Source organism: Leptonotus elevatus, chromosome 11 (assembly GCF_054856555.1).
Source record: "Leptonotus elevatus isolate MCC_2025b chromosome 11, RoL_Lele_1.0, whole genome shotgun sequence".
NCBI classification, from domain to species: domain Eukaryota; kingdom Metazoa; phylum Chordata; class Actinopteri; order Syngnathiformes; family Syngnathidae; genus Leptonotus; species Leptonotus elevatus.
Window position 1 is genome coordinate 2,374,867 of NC_141249.1, and position 18,467 is coordinate 2,393,333.

The 18,467-nt window shown below is 43.0% G+C and overlaps 1 protein-coding gene across 5 annotated transcripts in view; it reads right to left on the reverse strand.

The window, feature by feature from the left end:
- The window catches only part of tut4 (terminal uridylyl transferase 4), a 65,626-nt gene extending 47,446 nt beyond the window's left edge, over window positions 1-18,180 (reverse strand). For 3 of the 5 annotated variants that reach the window (XR_015096477.1, XM_086089135.1, XM_086089132.1), the window contains exons 1-9: window positions 18,046-18,174; window positions 16,658-16,811; window positions 16,141-16,257; window positions 15,821-16,001; window positions 14,076-14,164; window positions 8,304-8,355; window positions 7,445-7,514; window positions 5,132-5,258; window positions 4,743-4,862 (exon numbers count right to left, since the gene is read on the reverse strand). Coding sequence is in view for 4 of the 5 variants with exons in the window: in XM_086089135.1 (XP_085945261.1) it covers window positions 4,743-4,862; window positions 5,132-5,258; window positions 7,445-7,514; window positions 8,304-8,355; window positions 14,076-14,164; window positions 15,821-16,001; window positions 16,141-16,257; window positions 16,658-16,789 (888 nt within the window). In the remaining variant the exon portion in view is untranslated. Of the gene's footprint in view, window positions 1-4,742; window positions 4,863-5,131; window positions 5,259-7,444; window positions 7,515-8,303; window positions 8,356-14,075; window positions 14,165-15,820; window positions 16,002-16,140; window positions 16,258-16,657; window positions 16,812-16,895; window positions 17,137-18,045 lie in introns of all 5 variants that reach the window. The other 2 variants (XM_086089133.1, XM_086089134.1) reach the window with 2 other exon arrangements.
- Between the last annotated feature and the right edge of the window lie 287 nt (window positions 18,181-18,467).

Sequence of the window (18,467 nt, forward strand, 5' to 3'; positions counted from 1 at the left end):
GCAGTGTGACCTCCTGTCCTGTAGTTAATTTCGTTTACCATTTTTGGACCCCACCCAATTGGCGATGTGATGTGCAGAACGACTCGAACTGCGGCGGAACTCCGTAAATGGCATCATCTTAAAGTCGAGACATGCTTACAAGGCACAATTTAAGTCTATCAGTTACGCGGTTGTATATGGGAATAGAGCAGCTGCGAGATAATTCCACATCGATAAATCCATGGTTCGGAAGGTGAGGAATCAAAAAAACGTCGAGGCTCATTCCGGGAGGATTCAACCGCTGGTCATTGAAACTTTTCGTTCCAAGTTGCGAGAAGCATTGGAGCGATCCACCAAAACAAAGGCCGCGCCGGACGGACGAGTTACGCCGCGGTATGTGAATGGATTGTGAACGCCTGTTAAAGCAGTGATGTGCGGTCAGGATAGGCAAGTTGCTTGGCTGAAATGAAAGTTGAAACCGTTTGGCTTTTTCTATTTATTTTAATTATTTCTTTCATTTCAGAAAGCCTACACTACATATAGGTTTAAAAGTGACAACATTTGGTGATTTTCATACCTCAATTAAAAATGACTCATTACTTCGTCTGGCCTGCGGGCAAAAATGGTGCATTCCCAGCCCTGTCCACATAGCGATGTGTGTTTGCGCATGCGTAGTCAGTTTCCCAGTAGAAAAGTCCTTTACGCAAATAGGCAAATTGCTACACAACCTTTTTACGTCGCTGTATTATTCCTTTGCGAATGTACGTTCACACAGTGCATTCGTGAATTCAAAACACACTTAGTGCACAGCAAAGTGGTAAGATGACGCCACTCTGGAGAATATAAAACTATTTTCACGCCTTTCTTTTGAGGGAAAACAAAATGTTTTGAAGGATGGGAGACCAACGCATTAGCTACCGAATCTTCAGCAAAGTAAGGGACGAAAAATTATTCGTACTTTTCACAAAGAATGGTGCAAAAGGAAAGATTGGCTTTGTGGATGTGCTTCGATTAACTGGCTGTTTCACTTTAGATGGTGTTTGGCATTGCTATTGTTAGCTTGATTTTGTGAGGAATTAGGCTGTTTTACAGGGAGATATTCACTTTATTACATTCTTTCGGGCGTCCGGGCGGGTTTGTAATTGACCGTTTTTCGTTGTGCGGCAAAATGGGAGGCAGAGTGCACTGCAACGTTTACTTTGGCTGGCTGACGGTGGCCCAGAACTTTAGCTGAGTGGCAAGTGTTGAGCTGCCGCACTGGAGGCGATAGGTACGAACCCCGCGCAAAGTAAAAACAATAAAAAAAGATTGCGGAGCAAAAAATTTAAGACTTCAAAAAAGAGTGAATTCAGTACAACTGAATTCACTGTTTTACTCCAGTTGCCATTTTAAAACACATGGTAGAATGCTTTATACCGTATTTTAGTATACATGCTGTCGTTTGATTTTAGCATGCATGCTACCATTTGTTTTTAGTATGCGTGTGTGTGGGGGGGCGTGCGTGTGTCCGCGTGTGTGTGTGTGTGTGTGTGTGTCCGCACGTGTGTGTGTGTCCGCCCGCATGCTGAGGACGTGTGCAAATTGGAAAAAAACAAGGCAAATTGTCAGTGCAAGATATGAAGTGTAAAATGACAATGACAGTGGTTTCTTAACCACTTATCCTCACAAGGGTCGCGGGGGGCGCTGGAGCCTATCCCAGCTGGCTTAGGGCAGTAGGCGGGGTACACTCTGAACTGGTTGCAAGCCAATCGCAGGTTCATTAAAAAAAAATGGATAAAGATGCTTCCTTCTGGGACGACAACCATGCATACCAATTTGTTTAGTTTGTGCACTGACGAGCAGATGGAGGAGGAGCCAGTGCTGTTTTCTGTCAAAAAAATTGGTCACAAAGTCCAGGACCCAGTTCCCCAGTGATGGACTACACAGTGGTGTCAATGTATTATTTATTTTTTTAGTCTGTGCCACGATCAGCTTCTCAAAGCTCTTCATGACTATCAGATTGAGAACTACTGGCTAATAGGCATTCAGATCTGTCACTGTGGAGGTTTTAGGTATGGGGATGATGAAGGTGGCCTTTAGGCAGCTTGGGACACATTCCATTTGGCATGAGGTGTTGAAAATGTTTTTTGTACCTTTTTCAGCTTATGGGCACAGTCGTCCCATGAGAAATTGTCAGAGGCTGCAGCTTTGCAGGGGTTATGGTGCATTTGTTTGCTGGTGCGGCTAAACTTTATCCTCCCATGGTGTGGTTCCTCTCCTCTAAGTGACTACTCCTCACCTCCATGACGGCACATAATAAGCTACACAAGTATTGTTATCATTAACAGCGGATAAAGAGAAACAAAGCTATCAACAGCAAGCAAGAGAGAACAGACTAAAAAGTATATTTTTTAATATATCAAATATTCATTATATCAGTTATGTATTTCTGTTTGTCCTACTTTGAACTTTGAGAACAGTCTGCCCTGACTCAGGGCACATAGTGAAAAACGAACTGCAAAGTCATACAGAACAGAATAACATTTTCTGCCGCGTGTCTATATTACATAAATGGTAAATAGAATGCACTTACATAGCACTTCATCAACACCATATGGTGCCCAAAGCGCTTTACAAAGACACCATATGGTGCCCAAAGCGTTTTTACAAAGACACATTCACCCAGAGGGGGACTCCCTCGTTCTGCTGGGGGACTTCAACGCTCACATGGGCAATGACGGTGAGACCTGGAGGGGCGTGATTGGGAGGAAGGGCGACTGGAGGGTGTGTTTCAACTATAGAGGGATCACACTACTCAGCCTCACTGGTAAAGTCTATTCAGGGGTGCTGGAGAGGAGGGTTCGTCGGGAAGTCGAATCTTGGATTCAGGAGGAGCAGTGTGGTTCTCGTCCCGGCCGTGGAACAGTGGACCAGCTCTACACCCTCGGCAGGATCCTCGAGGATGCATGGGAGTTTGCCCAACTAGTCCACATGTGCTTTGTGTACTTGGAGAAGGCGTTTGACAGTGTCCCTCGGGGAGTCCTGTGGGGGGTGCTTCGGGAGTACGAGGTACCGAGCCCCCTGATACGGGCTGTTCGGTTTCTGTATGACCGATGTCAGAGTTTGGTCCGCATTGCCGGCAGTAAGTCGAATTTGTTTCCAGTGAGGATTGGACTCCGCCAAGGTTGCCTTTTATCACAGATTCTGTTCATAACTTTTATGGACAGAATTTCTAGGCACATCCGAGGCGTTGAGGGGCTCCGGTTTGGTGGTCTCAACATTGCATCTCTGCTTTTTGCAGATGATGTGGTGCTGTTGGCTTCTTCAAGCCGTGATCTCCAACTCTCGCTGGAGCAGTTGGGATGAAGAGCAGCACCTCCAAATCAGAGACCATAGTCCTCAGTCAGAAAAGGGTGGAGTGCCCTCTCCGGGTTGGGGATGAGATCCTGCCCCAAGTGGAGGAGTTCAAGTATCTTGGAGCGGGAGATCGACATGCAGATTGGTGCAGCGTCTGCAGTGATGCGAACTCTGTATCGGTCCGTTGTGGTAAAGAAGAAGCTGAGCCCAAAGGCAAAGCTCTCGATTTACAGGTCGATCTCTGTTCCTACCCTTACCTAAAAAAAAAAAAAAAAAAAAGATCCCGGATACAAGCGGCCGAAAGGAGTTTCCTCCGCAGGGTGTCCGGCCTTAGAGATCCGGGAGGGACTCAGTGTCGAGCCGCTACTCCTCCACGTAGAGAGAAACCAGTTAAGGTGGCTTTATGCATCTGGTTTGGATGCCTCCAGGACGCCTCCCTGGAGAGGTGTTCCAGGCATCTTCCACCAGCGGGAGGCCCCGAGGACGACCCAGGACACGCTGGAGAGACTACGTCTCTCGGCTGGCCTGGGAACGCCTTGAGATCCCGTCAGAGGAGCTAGCTGAAGGGGCTGGGGAGAGGGAAGTCTGGGCTTCCCTGCTAAAGCTGCTGCCCCCCGCGACCTGACCCCGGATGGCTAACCGTTATTTGGGAGTTTGCGTGCGGGCTACAGTTAGCTCGCGAGCTAACCGCTAGTTCACGAATTAATAGCTATTTGGGAGTAGTAATGGTCAGCCCGCGAGCTAACAGTTAGTTTGCGAACTAGCTGATATTTGGGAATTAGCGTGCGGGCAAAGGTTAGGAAATATTGATAAAAGCAAGCAGTGAGCGAGTGCATGTGCGTTCCTGTATGTGGGTGAAGAGTGAAAGTCACTCAATGCTGTTTGTTTCAGTATGGTGAAGACTGCAGTGGCATATGGGGCACACAAGAATGACGGAACACCCACAGAAAGACAGCCGTGTTGATTAGACATTAATCTCTCAGCTGGCCTGGCCAGTGGCTCCGTTTAGGATACACTTTTTGTTTTAGAACTTTAAAACAAATAAAAACAAAGCATGCTAGGAACCGTGAAGCTTCACTCTTGTTTGGCTTGTCTGCGGTCAAATCTTGCTTGTTTCCACACAAACCCGGAACTGTAGCGTGAATGAAATCCAGCGTTAGTGGGTGACCTCAGTACACTGGTGGTGCGTACACTGCTGCATTCAAGTGTGCCATAGAAATTTACCAACACTTCTACTCCTAGTCACAACATAAGATGTGATACACTGAATCTCTGGTCATCTACAACTTTTTATAATTTTTTTTGCTGATCCAAAAAAAAAATCCGATCTGTGGCTCAAATCTGTGATTCAATCTGAATTGTGACTTTTGTGATCTGTTGCACCATTAGACGGTAGTGACAATAAGTTATACTTTACAATAACATACCCAGTGGCCCAGGTAGACAGGGAGGATAGGCTCTTTTCTCTGCTGCAAGAAGAAGATGACCATGAGAGCGAATGAATATGATGGGATTCCACCCTCAGCCTGACAGTCAATGTGACACAGCTGCAGACAAATGACAAAAGCAGAGTTTACTTTTCGAGCGCCTTAATAATAATTTAGGTGTATAAAGCACATTTCAAGTGACAAAAAGACACCAAGACTACATGACCAAATTAAAATGCTATAGAATTAAAGTCAACTAGAAGTTAGGCATCACATTAGTGCATCAACATAATACAGTAACTCAATTAACATACTCAAGACATACGTCAAGTCCGATAATGTGGATTTATGATCTTTTATTTTAACTGCTTTGTCATTTGTGTACTCACCCTTGCCCAATACCGGAAAGCCAACACTAGGGGAACCAACCTGGGTTCCATTTTAGTCAAGGCCGCCATGTGATTTGTGGTGAGACAAGCAACATCATTGCCTGCACTCACTTTGCACATCAAACCACTGTAGATTTTGGGGGGGAAACAAAAATGCCAGATTTCATTATTAACTTGTAAAATTCTACTTTGTTGAATATTATGAAATTCTTGCCTTAGTTCTTTCTGTATTAGGAAATAAGGATATTTGTCATTGTTGCTGAAAATGAAAGTTATGTAGTGTGTGGAGTGATGGGACCAGACTGGCTTCAACACTGATCCATTAAGTTGTTGCGTTAAAAGCAGGGTTCGGCAGTAAGGTGACATTTTTAACCAAGTTAAAAATAAGTCAATAAAACGTTATTAACGTTGTAGTGCTATTAAGTCAACATTCATTACAAAAAACTGAAGGTAACACTGAAGGCCTGGCCTTGCTTTTGCTCGCTTGCAGATCAAAATAGAAAGCACCACCTTCACAGTCTAATTAAAATTACTGCATATTTTTCTTTTTATACTTAGTTCTATTTTACTACTTTTACTGGTCAAGAACTGTGACCAAGCAGGATATGGCGCACAAGTTGTACTTTGCAAACAATACGCGACCATCTCAGTATTATCCAACCACTGTCTGCTGTTTTAATGAATGATCCAGCAATGCTCAGTTGAAAGTTTTCTTCACTTTTACGCCGAACAACAAGCTGTTTTCATGTCCTCCTCACGTGTCTTTAGACTTCACATTTTTGGCCGTGTGTTAAAGTTCTAATTTGTTGTTTGTAGTTTGTTTTCCTGCATATTTGCAAACAGTTGTATTTCCCATCATATCACTCTTGTAATCAAACAACCTCACAACCCCAACGATAGCTCCCACTTTTGGCACTAAATCCTCTTTTAAGGCCGAAGACGTGACGGAACTGGCTGCTCACACTCTCCGACATTGCTGTTATGCAGTAGCGAACAACACATGTACGTCCAAACGGACAAGATTATGTATGGTGTTAGGGATTACGTCATCACATCCCTACAGTGTCACTTTCGCAATATTTAAAATTTGTAATCACCCCAAAAAAGACACCAGTAATATCGAGGAGGTATGATATGGTATCAGGGGCCAAAAAAATCAGAACACTAGTAAATATACAACTTTAATGACATAAATTGTTTAATTGTATTTCCTAATTTTAACAATACATACCATATCCGCAAACATAGCAAATTATTGAAACAAGACAATACGCTTTTTATAAATACATAAAAAAAATAGAGACGGACAAAGTTAAGGTTAGCATGTTGGCTTGGCCCTTGGCAAATATTCCAGTTTCTCATGTGGCCCTTTTGCAATATAAATTTACCACCCCTCCTCTAAAACTATAATGTGACAGAGTCCTTTCACTAATTTTTGCATTTTCAGTTTAAGGTTCTCTTAAACGCAAGCTGAACCAGCCGGGCCTTATCAGCGTGCAAAATGTTAGCCTAAGCTCACCTGACCTTGCCATCAAGATTCATGAACTACGGTATACATATATATATATATAGTTTTACTTTCCATTTTTCTTCAGCCAAATTGCTGTTTTTTTAGTGATGAGCACCTTCATCGCTCCTCATCATCATCCTCCTCCTCCTCCTCATGAAGCAAGCACAACTTTGAGTGCACCCTTTTGCAAATTAACCAAACGTACATCTGGTGCACAATTGAGTAAAGCTAAGGTTTTATACTTATTACACACTTTTACGTAGAATATGAGTATTATCATTTAGTTATTACGCTTACACTTCTATTTCTTATTCTAGTTGAAATTGCCTGTGTTTCCTTTATTGTATTTCTTAAAATAAACATGTCTCTATGGTCAAATTACTTTCAATCTTTTATAGAGGTACCATAATTTTTGTCCATGCCTGATTCATTTGTTGTTTTTTTAATAATTCTGTTGAATAACCATTCATTTGTAATGGCTGATTTTGATTGTTTGATTTTCAGTAATTTTCTGTTACTTTTGTAAGTTACAAGTGGTTTCTGTGACCATTGGGGATTTTTCTTTCATTAACAGAGGGGTACCAACTATTTTGTGTGTAGAAAGCACCACCTCGGTTTGACTTTTTTTAGCAACAAAAAAAGTGTGTTATTCTCGAGAATTATGGTCAATCTTTTTAAAAGCAGAAGCAACAACAACAAAAACCTGAGATAATGTGGTTGCACAAGTGTGCACAACCTCTAAAACACACAAAGGTTTTACTTCATATTTTTAAAAGTACAAGACATAAGAAGGCAGAACTGACCTCAAGACATCACGACAGATGATGGCAGGAACTTTGGCATGAAAGTCTGACACAACCTCTGAAAATTCATCTTAAGGGAGTAGGAATTTGATGAGAGTTAACTAAGTCAAACAACCTCACATTACATTAAACCAGAAATTAAGTCACAACTTTACAAAGAACCTTAGTATGGAGGACACAAAAAGCTAAAATAAAAAATTATTTTAATTCTTCTTACCAAGTCAGTGGTGAGCAATTTTTTTAGAACAGTTCCCAGTTTCTCATACACAATGCGTGTCTGATCAAACCACCCCAAACGCCACCCACCCCTCCTCGCACACGTGCAGAAGTTAATTAAAGGCATTGAACTTTACCAAGCTGTTTACGCAATTCCGCATAAAGAGCTCATTACACACATATATATTTATATGCACGCACACACACACACACACACACACACACACACACACACACACACACACACACACACACACACACACACACACACACACACACACACACACACACACACACACACACACACACACACACACACACACACACACACACACACACACACACACACACACACACACACACACACACACACACACACACACACACACACACACACACACACACACACACACACACACACACACACACAAAAAAAAACTTGCTTCGCTGGGTGTTGTGGGAACAATGTTTGAGAAAATAAATTTGTTCCACATTGTAAAACGGCTGTAACAATGTGAAAAAAGTAAAGCACTGCGAATATTTTGTGGATGCACTGTAGACAAGGCTACAAAAAAATAAAAACACTTGCACAATTTACCCATACTTTAAATCAGAATTACAGCCAAGTTTAAATTTGACTTACTGCTGTTTTTGAGGATGTCAAGCACTTGAATCAGGACTTCTGGTTGTGTCATCTAGATGTAAAATCATTAAAACAAACCATGTGTAAGACTAACTCTTGCATAATGGTATCGTATGAGAGAAAAAGGTCATGGCAGATCTTGTCAGTGCAGGTTTACACATCTAAAATCAGATCTGTGCATTGAGATTTAGATTGCGCATGACAACGATAATTGCATTCTGCATTAAGGGTTGCGGCCTGGGGTCTCAAGGCATATCTGTACTATAAAAATACTGCTATACCTCACTATTCATAAAACTACTTCGCGGATTTCATTTATCGCGGGTACTTTTTGGAACCTAACCCCAGCGGAGAACGAGGGAACACTGTATCACATTTCTGTGAGACTCGAAATAATATTAAATAATATAAACCAAAGGTGTGGACTCGAGTCATGTGACTTGGACTCGAGTCAGACTCGAGTCATGAATTTGACGACTTTAGACTTTAGGCGCAAACACACGCCGCCTACACTAAGGCAAACTTCGAAATAAAGCTGACCAAATAATACATTGACGCCAATGCAACAGCCTTGGCGGATTTTACTTTGAAGTCTGCCTGCATGGTGGCGTGAACGCCAGCTTGACTACTACTTCCCTTTGGCATTTTGACTTGCATTATCAACGTTTTTATTGAAATTACATATTTTCTACCACTATTATCATCATGCCACCCTGAAAGTATATTGAATAACGAATTTAGGACGCGAAGAAACAGCAAGTTAATTACGCCGTCATTGCACGGTACGGTACAAGTCCCCGGCGTTCGTGGCTAGTAGCTATCTGTTAGCATTAGCATCGAGTGCCTGGCTACCAACAGTAGTTTGACAGCTGTTGCTTGGCTCGCCTGCTATTCTTATTGTGGACCTATGCTACTTTGTAATCCACTCTCCCTATTTAAACAAAGGGAATTAAATTGTACTTAAATGTATTTTTCATTATCAAAAATAATTAAATAGAACTTTGCCTTCATTTCTAATTTTTTAATAAAACATTAATGTAAAAAAATTAAAATTAAAATTGAAATAAAAAACGTTCAAAATGTCCATTATGGCCATTTGGATTTTAGGAATACAACTTCAAGTGCATTACAAGTGCAATATAATGTTTTTTGTTAGTTTTTTGGGGGGGAGGAAAAATCATCCATCCTCCGTGAGCCAGCACCTTATCGTAGTGGAGGAGTTTGTGTGTCCCACTGATCCTTGGAGCTATGTTGTCTGGGGCTTTATGCCCCTGGCAGGGTCACCCATGGCAAACATGTCCTAAGTGAGGGGCCAGACAGAGCACGGCTCAAAGACCACTAATGATGAATACAATAAATGGTCTTACGTCTCCCTTGCCCAGACACGGGTCACCGGGGCCCCCCTCTGGAACCAGGACCTGAGGTGGGACTCGTTGGCGAGTGCCTGGTGGCCGGGCCCGCACCCATGGGGCCCAGCAGGGCACAACCCGAAGAGGCAACGTGGGCCCCCCCCTTCCCATGGGCTCACCACCGGTGGGAGGGGCCAAAGGGGTTGGTTGCTTAGTGGGCTGGACGGCAGCCAAGGGCAGGGACCTTGGCGGTCTGATCCCCGGCTACAGTAGCTAGCTCTTGGAACATGGAATGTCACCTCTCTGGCGGGGAAGGAGCCCGAGCTGGTGTGTGAGGTAGAGAAATTCCGACGAGATATTAGGGGTGGGAATCTCTGAATGTATCACGATTCGATTCAGATTTGTGCGATTCGATTCAGAATCGATTTTCGATTAAGAATGATTTGTGCTTCAATTTATAGATGTTCAAGGAATCGTAATGATCTACTCCGGTCCGACTCGCTAATGCTAATTAGCACGCTACTTGGGGCACTTTTAGCACTCAAAAGAACGGCTCCACGCTGCAAATTTTTTTTTATTGGAATAACTTTGTGACTTTTTCCTTCTAATGTGGCTACAACTTAACAGTGTATCAGACCACGTGGAACCACACTGCCCCTAAGTGGCCAAATCGGGTATAACATGAACAGCGCTCCCAATAAAAGGCACACACAAACAAAGGGAAGACAGTATAAAATAATTTAAATAAAATCGATTTTGGGACATTTTAAATCGATTCTGAACCGTACTAAATGAGAATCAAGATTCTTATGAGAATAGATTTTTTGGCAGACCCCTACTAGATATAGTCAGACTCTCCTACACACACGGCTTGGGCTCTGGTACCAATCCTCCCGAGAGGGGTTGGACTCTCTTCCACTCTGGAGATGCCCACGGTGAGAGGCGCAGAGCAGGTGTTGGCATACTGATTACCCCCCAGCTTGGCGCCTGTACGTTGGGGTTCACCCCGGTAGACGAGAGGGTAGCCTCCCTCCGCCTTCGGGTGGGGGGATGGGTCCTGACTGTTGTTTGTGCTTATGTACCAAACAGCATTTCAGAGTACCCACACTTTTTGGAGTCCTTGGAGGGTGTGCTGGAGATCGCTCCCTCTGGGACTCCCTCGTTCTGCTGTAAGACTTCAACGCTCACGTGGGCAATGACAGTGAGACCTGGAGGGGCGTGATTGGGAGGAACGGCTCCCCCCAATCAGAACCAGAGTGATGTACTGTTAGACTTCTGCGCTCGCCATGGACTGTCCATAACGAACACCATGTTCAAACATAGGGGTGTCCATATGTGCACTTGGCACCAGGACACCCTAGGCCGCAGTTCGATGATCGACTTTGTAGTCGTGTCATCGGATTTTAGGCTGCATGTTTTGGACACTCGGGTGAAGAGAAGGGCGGAGCTGTCAACTGATGGTGTGTTGGCTCCGATGGTGGGGGAAGATGTTGGTCAGACCTGGCAGACCCAAACGTATTGTGAGGGTTTGCTGGGAACGTCTGGCGGAATCCCCTGTGAGAAGGAGTTTCAATGCCCACCTCCGGCAGAACTTCTCCCTTGTACCGAGGTAGGCGGGGGACATTGAGTCCGAGTGGGCCATGTTCCGCGCCTCCATTGTTGAGGCGGCCGATCGGAGCTGTGGCTGTAAGATGGTCGGTGCCTGTCGTGGCGGCAATCAGGGATGCCATCAAGCTGAAGAAGGAGTCTTATTGGGCCTTTTTGGCCTGTGGGACTCTGGAGGCAGCCGACACGTACCGGGTGGCCAAGAAGAACGCGCCTTCAGCGGCCGCTGAGGCAAAAACTCGGACATGGGAGGAGTTCGTTGAGGCCATGGAAAACTACTTTCAGACGGCTTAGAGGAAATTCTGGTCCACCATCCGGCGTCTCAGGAGAGGAAAGCAATGCACCATCAACACTGTGTATAGTGGAGATGGGGTACTGCTGACCTCGACTCGTAACGTCGTGAGTCAGTGGGAAGAATACTTCGAAGTCCTCCTCAATTCCACCGACACGTCTTCCTTTGAGGAAGCAGAGTCTGGGGACTCTGAGGTGGGCTCTTCTATCTCTGGGTTCGAAGTCACTGAGGTGGTTGGAGAGCTCCTCGTGGCAGGGTCCCGGGGGTAGATGAGTTCCGCCAGGAGTTCATAAAGGCTCTGGAGGTTGTGGGGATGTCGTGGTTGACACGCCTCTACAATATCGCCTGGACATCGGGGACAGAGCCTCTAAATTGGCAGACCGGGGTGTGTGCCAATATTCCAACTATAGAGGGATCACACTCCTCAGCCTCCCTGATAAGGTCAGGGGTGCTGGAGAGAATGGACCGTCGGGAAGTCGAAAGGTTTTCGTCCCAGCCATGGAACAGTGGGCCAGCTCTACGCCCTTCGCAGGGTCCTTGACGGTGCATGGGAGTTCGCCCAACCAGTCTACATGTGTTTTGCAGATTTGGAGAAGGCATTGAACTGTGTCCCTCGGGGAGACCTGTGGGGGGTACTTCGGAAGTACGGGCTACCGAGCCCTGATACGGGCTGTTCGGTCCCTGTACGACCGGTGTCTGAGTTTGGTCCGCATTGCCGACAGTAAGTCGGATTTGTTTCCAGTGAGGGTTGAACTCCGCCAGGGCTGCCCTTTATCACAGATTCTGTTCATAACTTTTATCGACAGAATTTCTAGGCGCAGCTGAGGCGTTGAGGGGGTCCAGTTGGTGGTGTCAGCATTGCATCTCTGCTTTTTGCAGATGATATGGTGCTGTTGGCTTCATCAGGCTGTGATCTCCAACTCTCTCTGGAGCGGAAAAGGGTGGCGTGCCTTCTCCAGGTCGGGGATGAAATCCTGCCCCAAGTGGAGGAGTTCAAGTATCTTGGGGTCTTGTTCACGAGTGAGGGCAGGACGCAGCAGGAGATCGGCAGGTGGATCGGTGTAGCGTCTGCAGTGATGTGGACTGTGTATCGGTCCGTTTTGGTAAAGAAGGAGCTTAGCTGAAAGGCAAAGCACTCGATTTACCGGTTGATCTCTGTTCCTACATTTACCTAAAAAAAAAAAAACACGATCCCGGATACAAGCGGCAGAAATGAGTTTCCTCCGCAGGGTGTCCAGGCTCTCCCTTAGAGATAGGATGAGAAGCTCGGTCACCCGGGAGGGACTTGGAGTAGAGCTGCTGCTCCTCCACGTTGAGAGGAGCTAGTTGAGGTGGCTCGGGCATCTGGTTCAGATGCCCCCTGGACGCCTCCCTGGAGAGGTGTTCCGGGCATGTCCCACCGGCGGGAGGCCCTGGTGACGACCCAGGACACGCTGGAGAGACTATGTCTCTCGGCTGACATGGTAACGCCTTGGGATCCCACTGGAAGAGCTGGTTGAAGTGGCTGGGGAGAGGGAAGTCTGGGCTTCCCTGCTAAAGCTGCTGCCCCTGCGACCCGACCTCGGATAAGCGGTAGAAGATGGATGGATGGATGGATGGATGGAAAAACAATCCGATCCGTGACTTTCGTGATCTTTTGCACCTCTGGTCGGGTACAAAAACTATGAGGTGGTCAACAAAAAATGTATTGCGGTATGTCCAAGATTAGCTCACTGGCGCAGAGGCAACAACTTCAAACTTCGCTCAACATCTGAAGTTGCACAAAGAATGGTAAGTAAGCTAATGTCATGTGTTTATCAGCTAATTATTGTTGCTCGCTGCATAATTAATCAGACTATAAACTCACTGGTAACAGTGCAAACACGGCAATCTGTTGCACCACTCTGGGTTCACTCCCTGAGTCCCTGATTCCTACTTTGATAATCACCAGCCAAAATAATATAATCTACAATGTTGTTAAAATGACTTGATAAGTGTAGGACTTGAAAATTGCTTGAGACTTATCAGTCTTGACTCGGGACTTGAGGGCAAAGACTTGAGACTTACTCCCACCTCTGCCCAAAACACTTCAGAATTTATCCTCCTGCTTTTGTCAGCAGTCACATAATTGAAAAATACAAAATAACTCATTCCATGGGCAGCCATAACGTATTGTGTTTTTTCTGTCCAAATGCGTTTTTTTCTATGTTAATTTTTTTTTTACTTTCCACTGAAGCAATACTTGTCAATGTTGTACCTGATAGCAAGTAGCCTATAACCTCTGCTCAGATGTGCAGCCACACTTATAGGAGTCATTGGCACAAAGACGGACAAAGATGAACTACAGATAGTTTTATGCTGCAGTCAAGACTTAACGTAAGATGAGCGTTTCTGGCGGTGAGTTTTCATATGTAGTCCATGCAGTTTGCAGGGTTAGGTGAGGTTGGTAAAACTGTTTTTTGTTTTTTTATGTAACCGCTTGACAGCACCAATTATTTTACCCCACTGCATTTCAATAATGTCAACTAAAAACGGATTTTTTCTTACTGTGGATGGGAAGATGACATCAATGTTGATATCACTCATCTTAAAGGCAAATCGGGTAAGACAAGAACCGTAGGGTCTTAGGGTGCAAGCTAGAAAATAAGAAAACATCCATTCAAAATATATTAACTTGTATAGTACTTTTCAGTGTGCATCAGATACAAAATGAACTTGTAGGCTTTAAAAAAAAAAGCCAGTCTGCCTCAATGCAGCTGTGGCTGTGTACGTAGTTAACCACCACCAGAGTGTGAATGTGTGAGTACGTGAATAATGTATCCATTGAGAAGCGTCTGAGTGTCCAAAAAAGCACTATATTCATCTGATGCATTATCATTAAGTTGTGAAAAAGTGGCTTTCTGCTAGGTATTTAACGATTCACTCAAAACCCAATTCGAATCGATTTTCATTTGGCGATTTCGATTAGACTTTTTTAACATCTTTAGTGAAAATGAATGACTAATTTTTTTAACCAAAAGATGCTTTTATTTTAACTACTGCATTTTGTCCTTGTTGCAAACAGTAACTTTTTTGTAACTACAAAAAACAAAAGGGATTTACACAATGTGTGTATGCAGTTTGTTTACAGCAGAGACATAAGAGAGCTGCTACAGTTAATGTAGTGTTGTCCACATTATTATAGATAATTTACGCTGACTGTAGCAGACGTTATGGACATGTAATTGAGAATGTATGTGTGTATAGTTTTTAAGTGTTGTTCCGATACTGGTATCGGGAGAGGCCGCGATACTGCATTAAAGCAGTGGTATCTGCATCGGCGAGTACTAACAAGTAACATGCCCATACCATTATTTCCAACGATAATATAGAACTTTGGATGCAGCATGTGTCTTGCTCGTACACAACATTCACTGATATGTGTGACATGTTCAATGCATGCAAGCCAAGATATCCTATTAGTCCTTGAATGCTCTGAACCAATGGCAGGACAGCTTTTTCATGTTGATAAAAAAAAAAAAAAAAAAAACCTTAGGTGTCGGTACGGTATCGGAATCGGCTGATACTGCAAAACTGCATATCGGAATCGGGGGGCCAAAAAACACGGTATCAGTATCAGCACAACTATAGCTGTTTTATCTATAAATGGGTATGTATACAATTGTGTGTGTGTGTGTGTGCGTGCGTGCGGTCTGAAACAGAAGAACACAATGCCTTAATTACACTCAACAAACCTCTGACTCGGAAAACCAATCAGTACTGACTGGAAACCAGAAAACCAGTCAGTATCACCATCACAGATTTACACTGGTTGTTTGTGAACAATATTTGAGCAAAATGGTGATATTGTATTTTTCGCATGAAAAATGGGAGCTTAAAAAGAAATGTTGCGTTTGTATTTTCGTTGAGTATAGTATGAAGGGAAACGTAAAAAAACAAAAACACATTTGCATTAGAAATGACTAGTACACCAAGAGCTACATTGGTGGAAGCCCCACCCCACTGCCCAAGGAAGGGTATGAAACCTGACATGCTGAAGAATACACTAATCAGAATTGGCACCGTATTTGGCGATAGAAGACACCATTTTACTTGCCTATTACGTCACATTCAAATGAACAAAAGTGGCCGTTGTTTACACATAGGATACGTAATTATAATTACGTGATTGATTTAAAAAAAAATCAGGGAATAAGATGCCAGAGATACTTGCGCGTTTATTCTTTATACATAATACCTGATCGAATACTGGAAAATTGAGTTTTCAGTGGTGTATTGCTTTAGCAACATACAACCTGAGAGGTGTTTCTTTATGATGTCCTCCATCCTAACAACCACAGCCTTTCGATGGTCAAAGTCCTCCTCAGAAATCCCATGCTGCCTGGCTGCTTCCAGAACAGCCGTTTCGATGGCTCTCAGGTGCAAGGCAGAGGGGGGTGGTAGGGCACGCAGGTCATTTTCCTCCTGTTTTTCCTAAAATAGCAGAACGAAAATAGTTTCACTTTAATCCCGGTTCATTTGAAAAAAACATTAAAAAAATACAACAACATTTCAGTGGAAGTGGCACTGAGAAAGGAATGTTTAGTCAAATGCTAATTTTGCATTCACCTACCATTATGTTCTTTTTGTGTCTCTTCTCCTTAATGTGTTTGTGTGCTGCTTGAATGTGCTCAATATGAACCGAACACAACTTGCATATGTATTGATATTTTGGGTATTCTGGGGATTGCTGAGAAAACAAAGATTAATAAACATTTAACTTGCATAAAGTTGCAATCATATTTAAATTGATATACAGTGTTCCCTCATTTTCCGCTGGGGTTAGGTTCCAAAAAAATACCTGCAATAAATGAAATCCGCAAAGTAGTTAAGTTTTCTCATTGAGGCAGTTACATTTTCTCACATTTCTTAATGTTCAAACCTTTATATATATTTTTTTAAATACGTACATTACTGTAAAAAAAAAAAATGCATACAAAATTGCACTAAAATAAATCCGCGAAACAGCGGAAAGTGAACCGCGTTATAGCGAAGGAACACTGTATTCAGATTTCATTTTAGGATTGAAGTTGGTCATTTCATATTTTCTGAATGATTTAAAATGAACAGGAGATTAATTATTACAGTACTTTTAAAAGTCTGTGGATATAATCTCTGTAAAGGCGCTCCTCTGCCTGTCGGAGGCCAAGTTGTTGCTCTGTCAGCGATCCTTCCATTGTAATTGGTGCCACGGCTGTGCACCCCTCAACAGTGTGATGCATCAGTGTAGCAGAGTTTTCAATCCTAAAAGAAAAACATCAAATTTATTCACAGGGCTACATTTCGTGATAAAGTAGTAAAAGTTAAAAAACATTCTTTAAAACACACCATTACGCTTTTAATTTCCCGGAGCTCCAATAAAAGTTTTTGGGGGTTCTACGGTGACTTTCTCATGTGTACCTAGCACAACAGGAGAGGTCTCTTTATGTGCAACTCTGTTGTCTGCTTCCTTCCTTGTTTGACTTTAAAGGACATAGAGACTCCTCCATTCCTGAAGAAATGCTGTTTTGTCTTTTGAATGAAGTTCACACCATGAAGAATAAAGCCCAACGGGGACACCACAGAAAGTCTGGGGAAAAGTGTATGTGTGTTGGGTGTCAAATACATGATAACCTGACATCTCTAAATTCCATGAATCTGATTACAAAAACAACAATTAGTTCCAATTAGTGGGTAAGCTGCTGGATAATAGTTTAATCAATGTAATAATATTTCAAAACTGAGGTATTAAACTACAAGAAGCATTTAGAGTATTTTGTTTTAGTATAGCATAGCCTAGCATAACGTGTCCATCCATTTTCTAAGCCGCTTATGCAGTGTTTACCAATCTGTTCAGTTTTTCTTGGATGTTATGGAAACCACTTGTGGCTTTTTTTTTTTTAATTGTTACTTTACCAGTTCCAATGGGCACCATGAATTAATGTAGCAACACTCCACAACACTAATATGCATATCAATAAATAATTTTGTTACCAAAATCAATTAACACAGATCTGTGATTCTGTCAAGCACAAAGCTCATGTATAATTTCTGTTGGGTGATTTTTAAAGTTAAAATTAACAGTTAAAGTTAACACGCCTTGCCAAGATTCCGCACTCATTACATAAGTGTAGCTATTTTTATGGTTATCATGGTTGAAAAAAAGGCTTAAACGGCATGTGAACGGTTAAGTTAGCACAACTTTCAAAACATAAACACGAGTGAACATCACGTTACAATTACTAAGTTTGGAGGGGACGACAAATATTCTATGCCAAAAAGTGACACTTGTGTTATAAGGTATGGTTTTAGTTGGCTTTCTGTTGAATACGTTGACTTCGAAAGATAAAAACAAATTATAAAAAAATTAATAAAAAAAAATGGACAAGCTAACGGGAAACAAACAATACTCTATCGTCCAGTTGCCAGACATCAAACCTTCAAAGAAATTAATATCGGCCTTGATCTATAAGAAAAATATAGGTGTGTGTTAACTTACTTTCGAGCTCTAAAGTCGATTTAAGATTATTATTTGGTTGTCTTCGTGGTTCTGTCCTACATATTTTGCAGAAGCCACGGCCTGGTCATAACAGCAGCACTTAACGCCATGTTCATACATTACACCGCTGCATTGTGGGAGCAGCAGTGACGATGAAGAGGGGCGTACAATGATGCGTTCAGATCCTCTATAATGTGGGTTTTCTTAATACTCTTTGGTCGTCGCCTTTGTGTGAATAAAATATCATGTCACGAGATGAATTAGGGTCAAAAGTTTTGTACTGAAACTGAAATTCACGTGTTGATGTTGAATTTTGCAAAATATAAAAATGTATTCCCCGTGACCCTTGTGAGGACAAGCGGTTAAGAAAATGGATGGATGGATGGATAAACATTTATTCAAAATATAAAAAATAATAATAA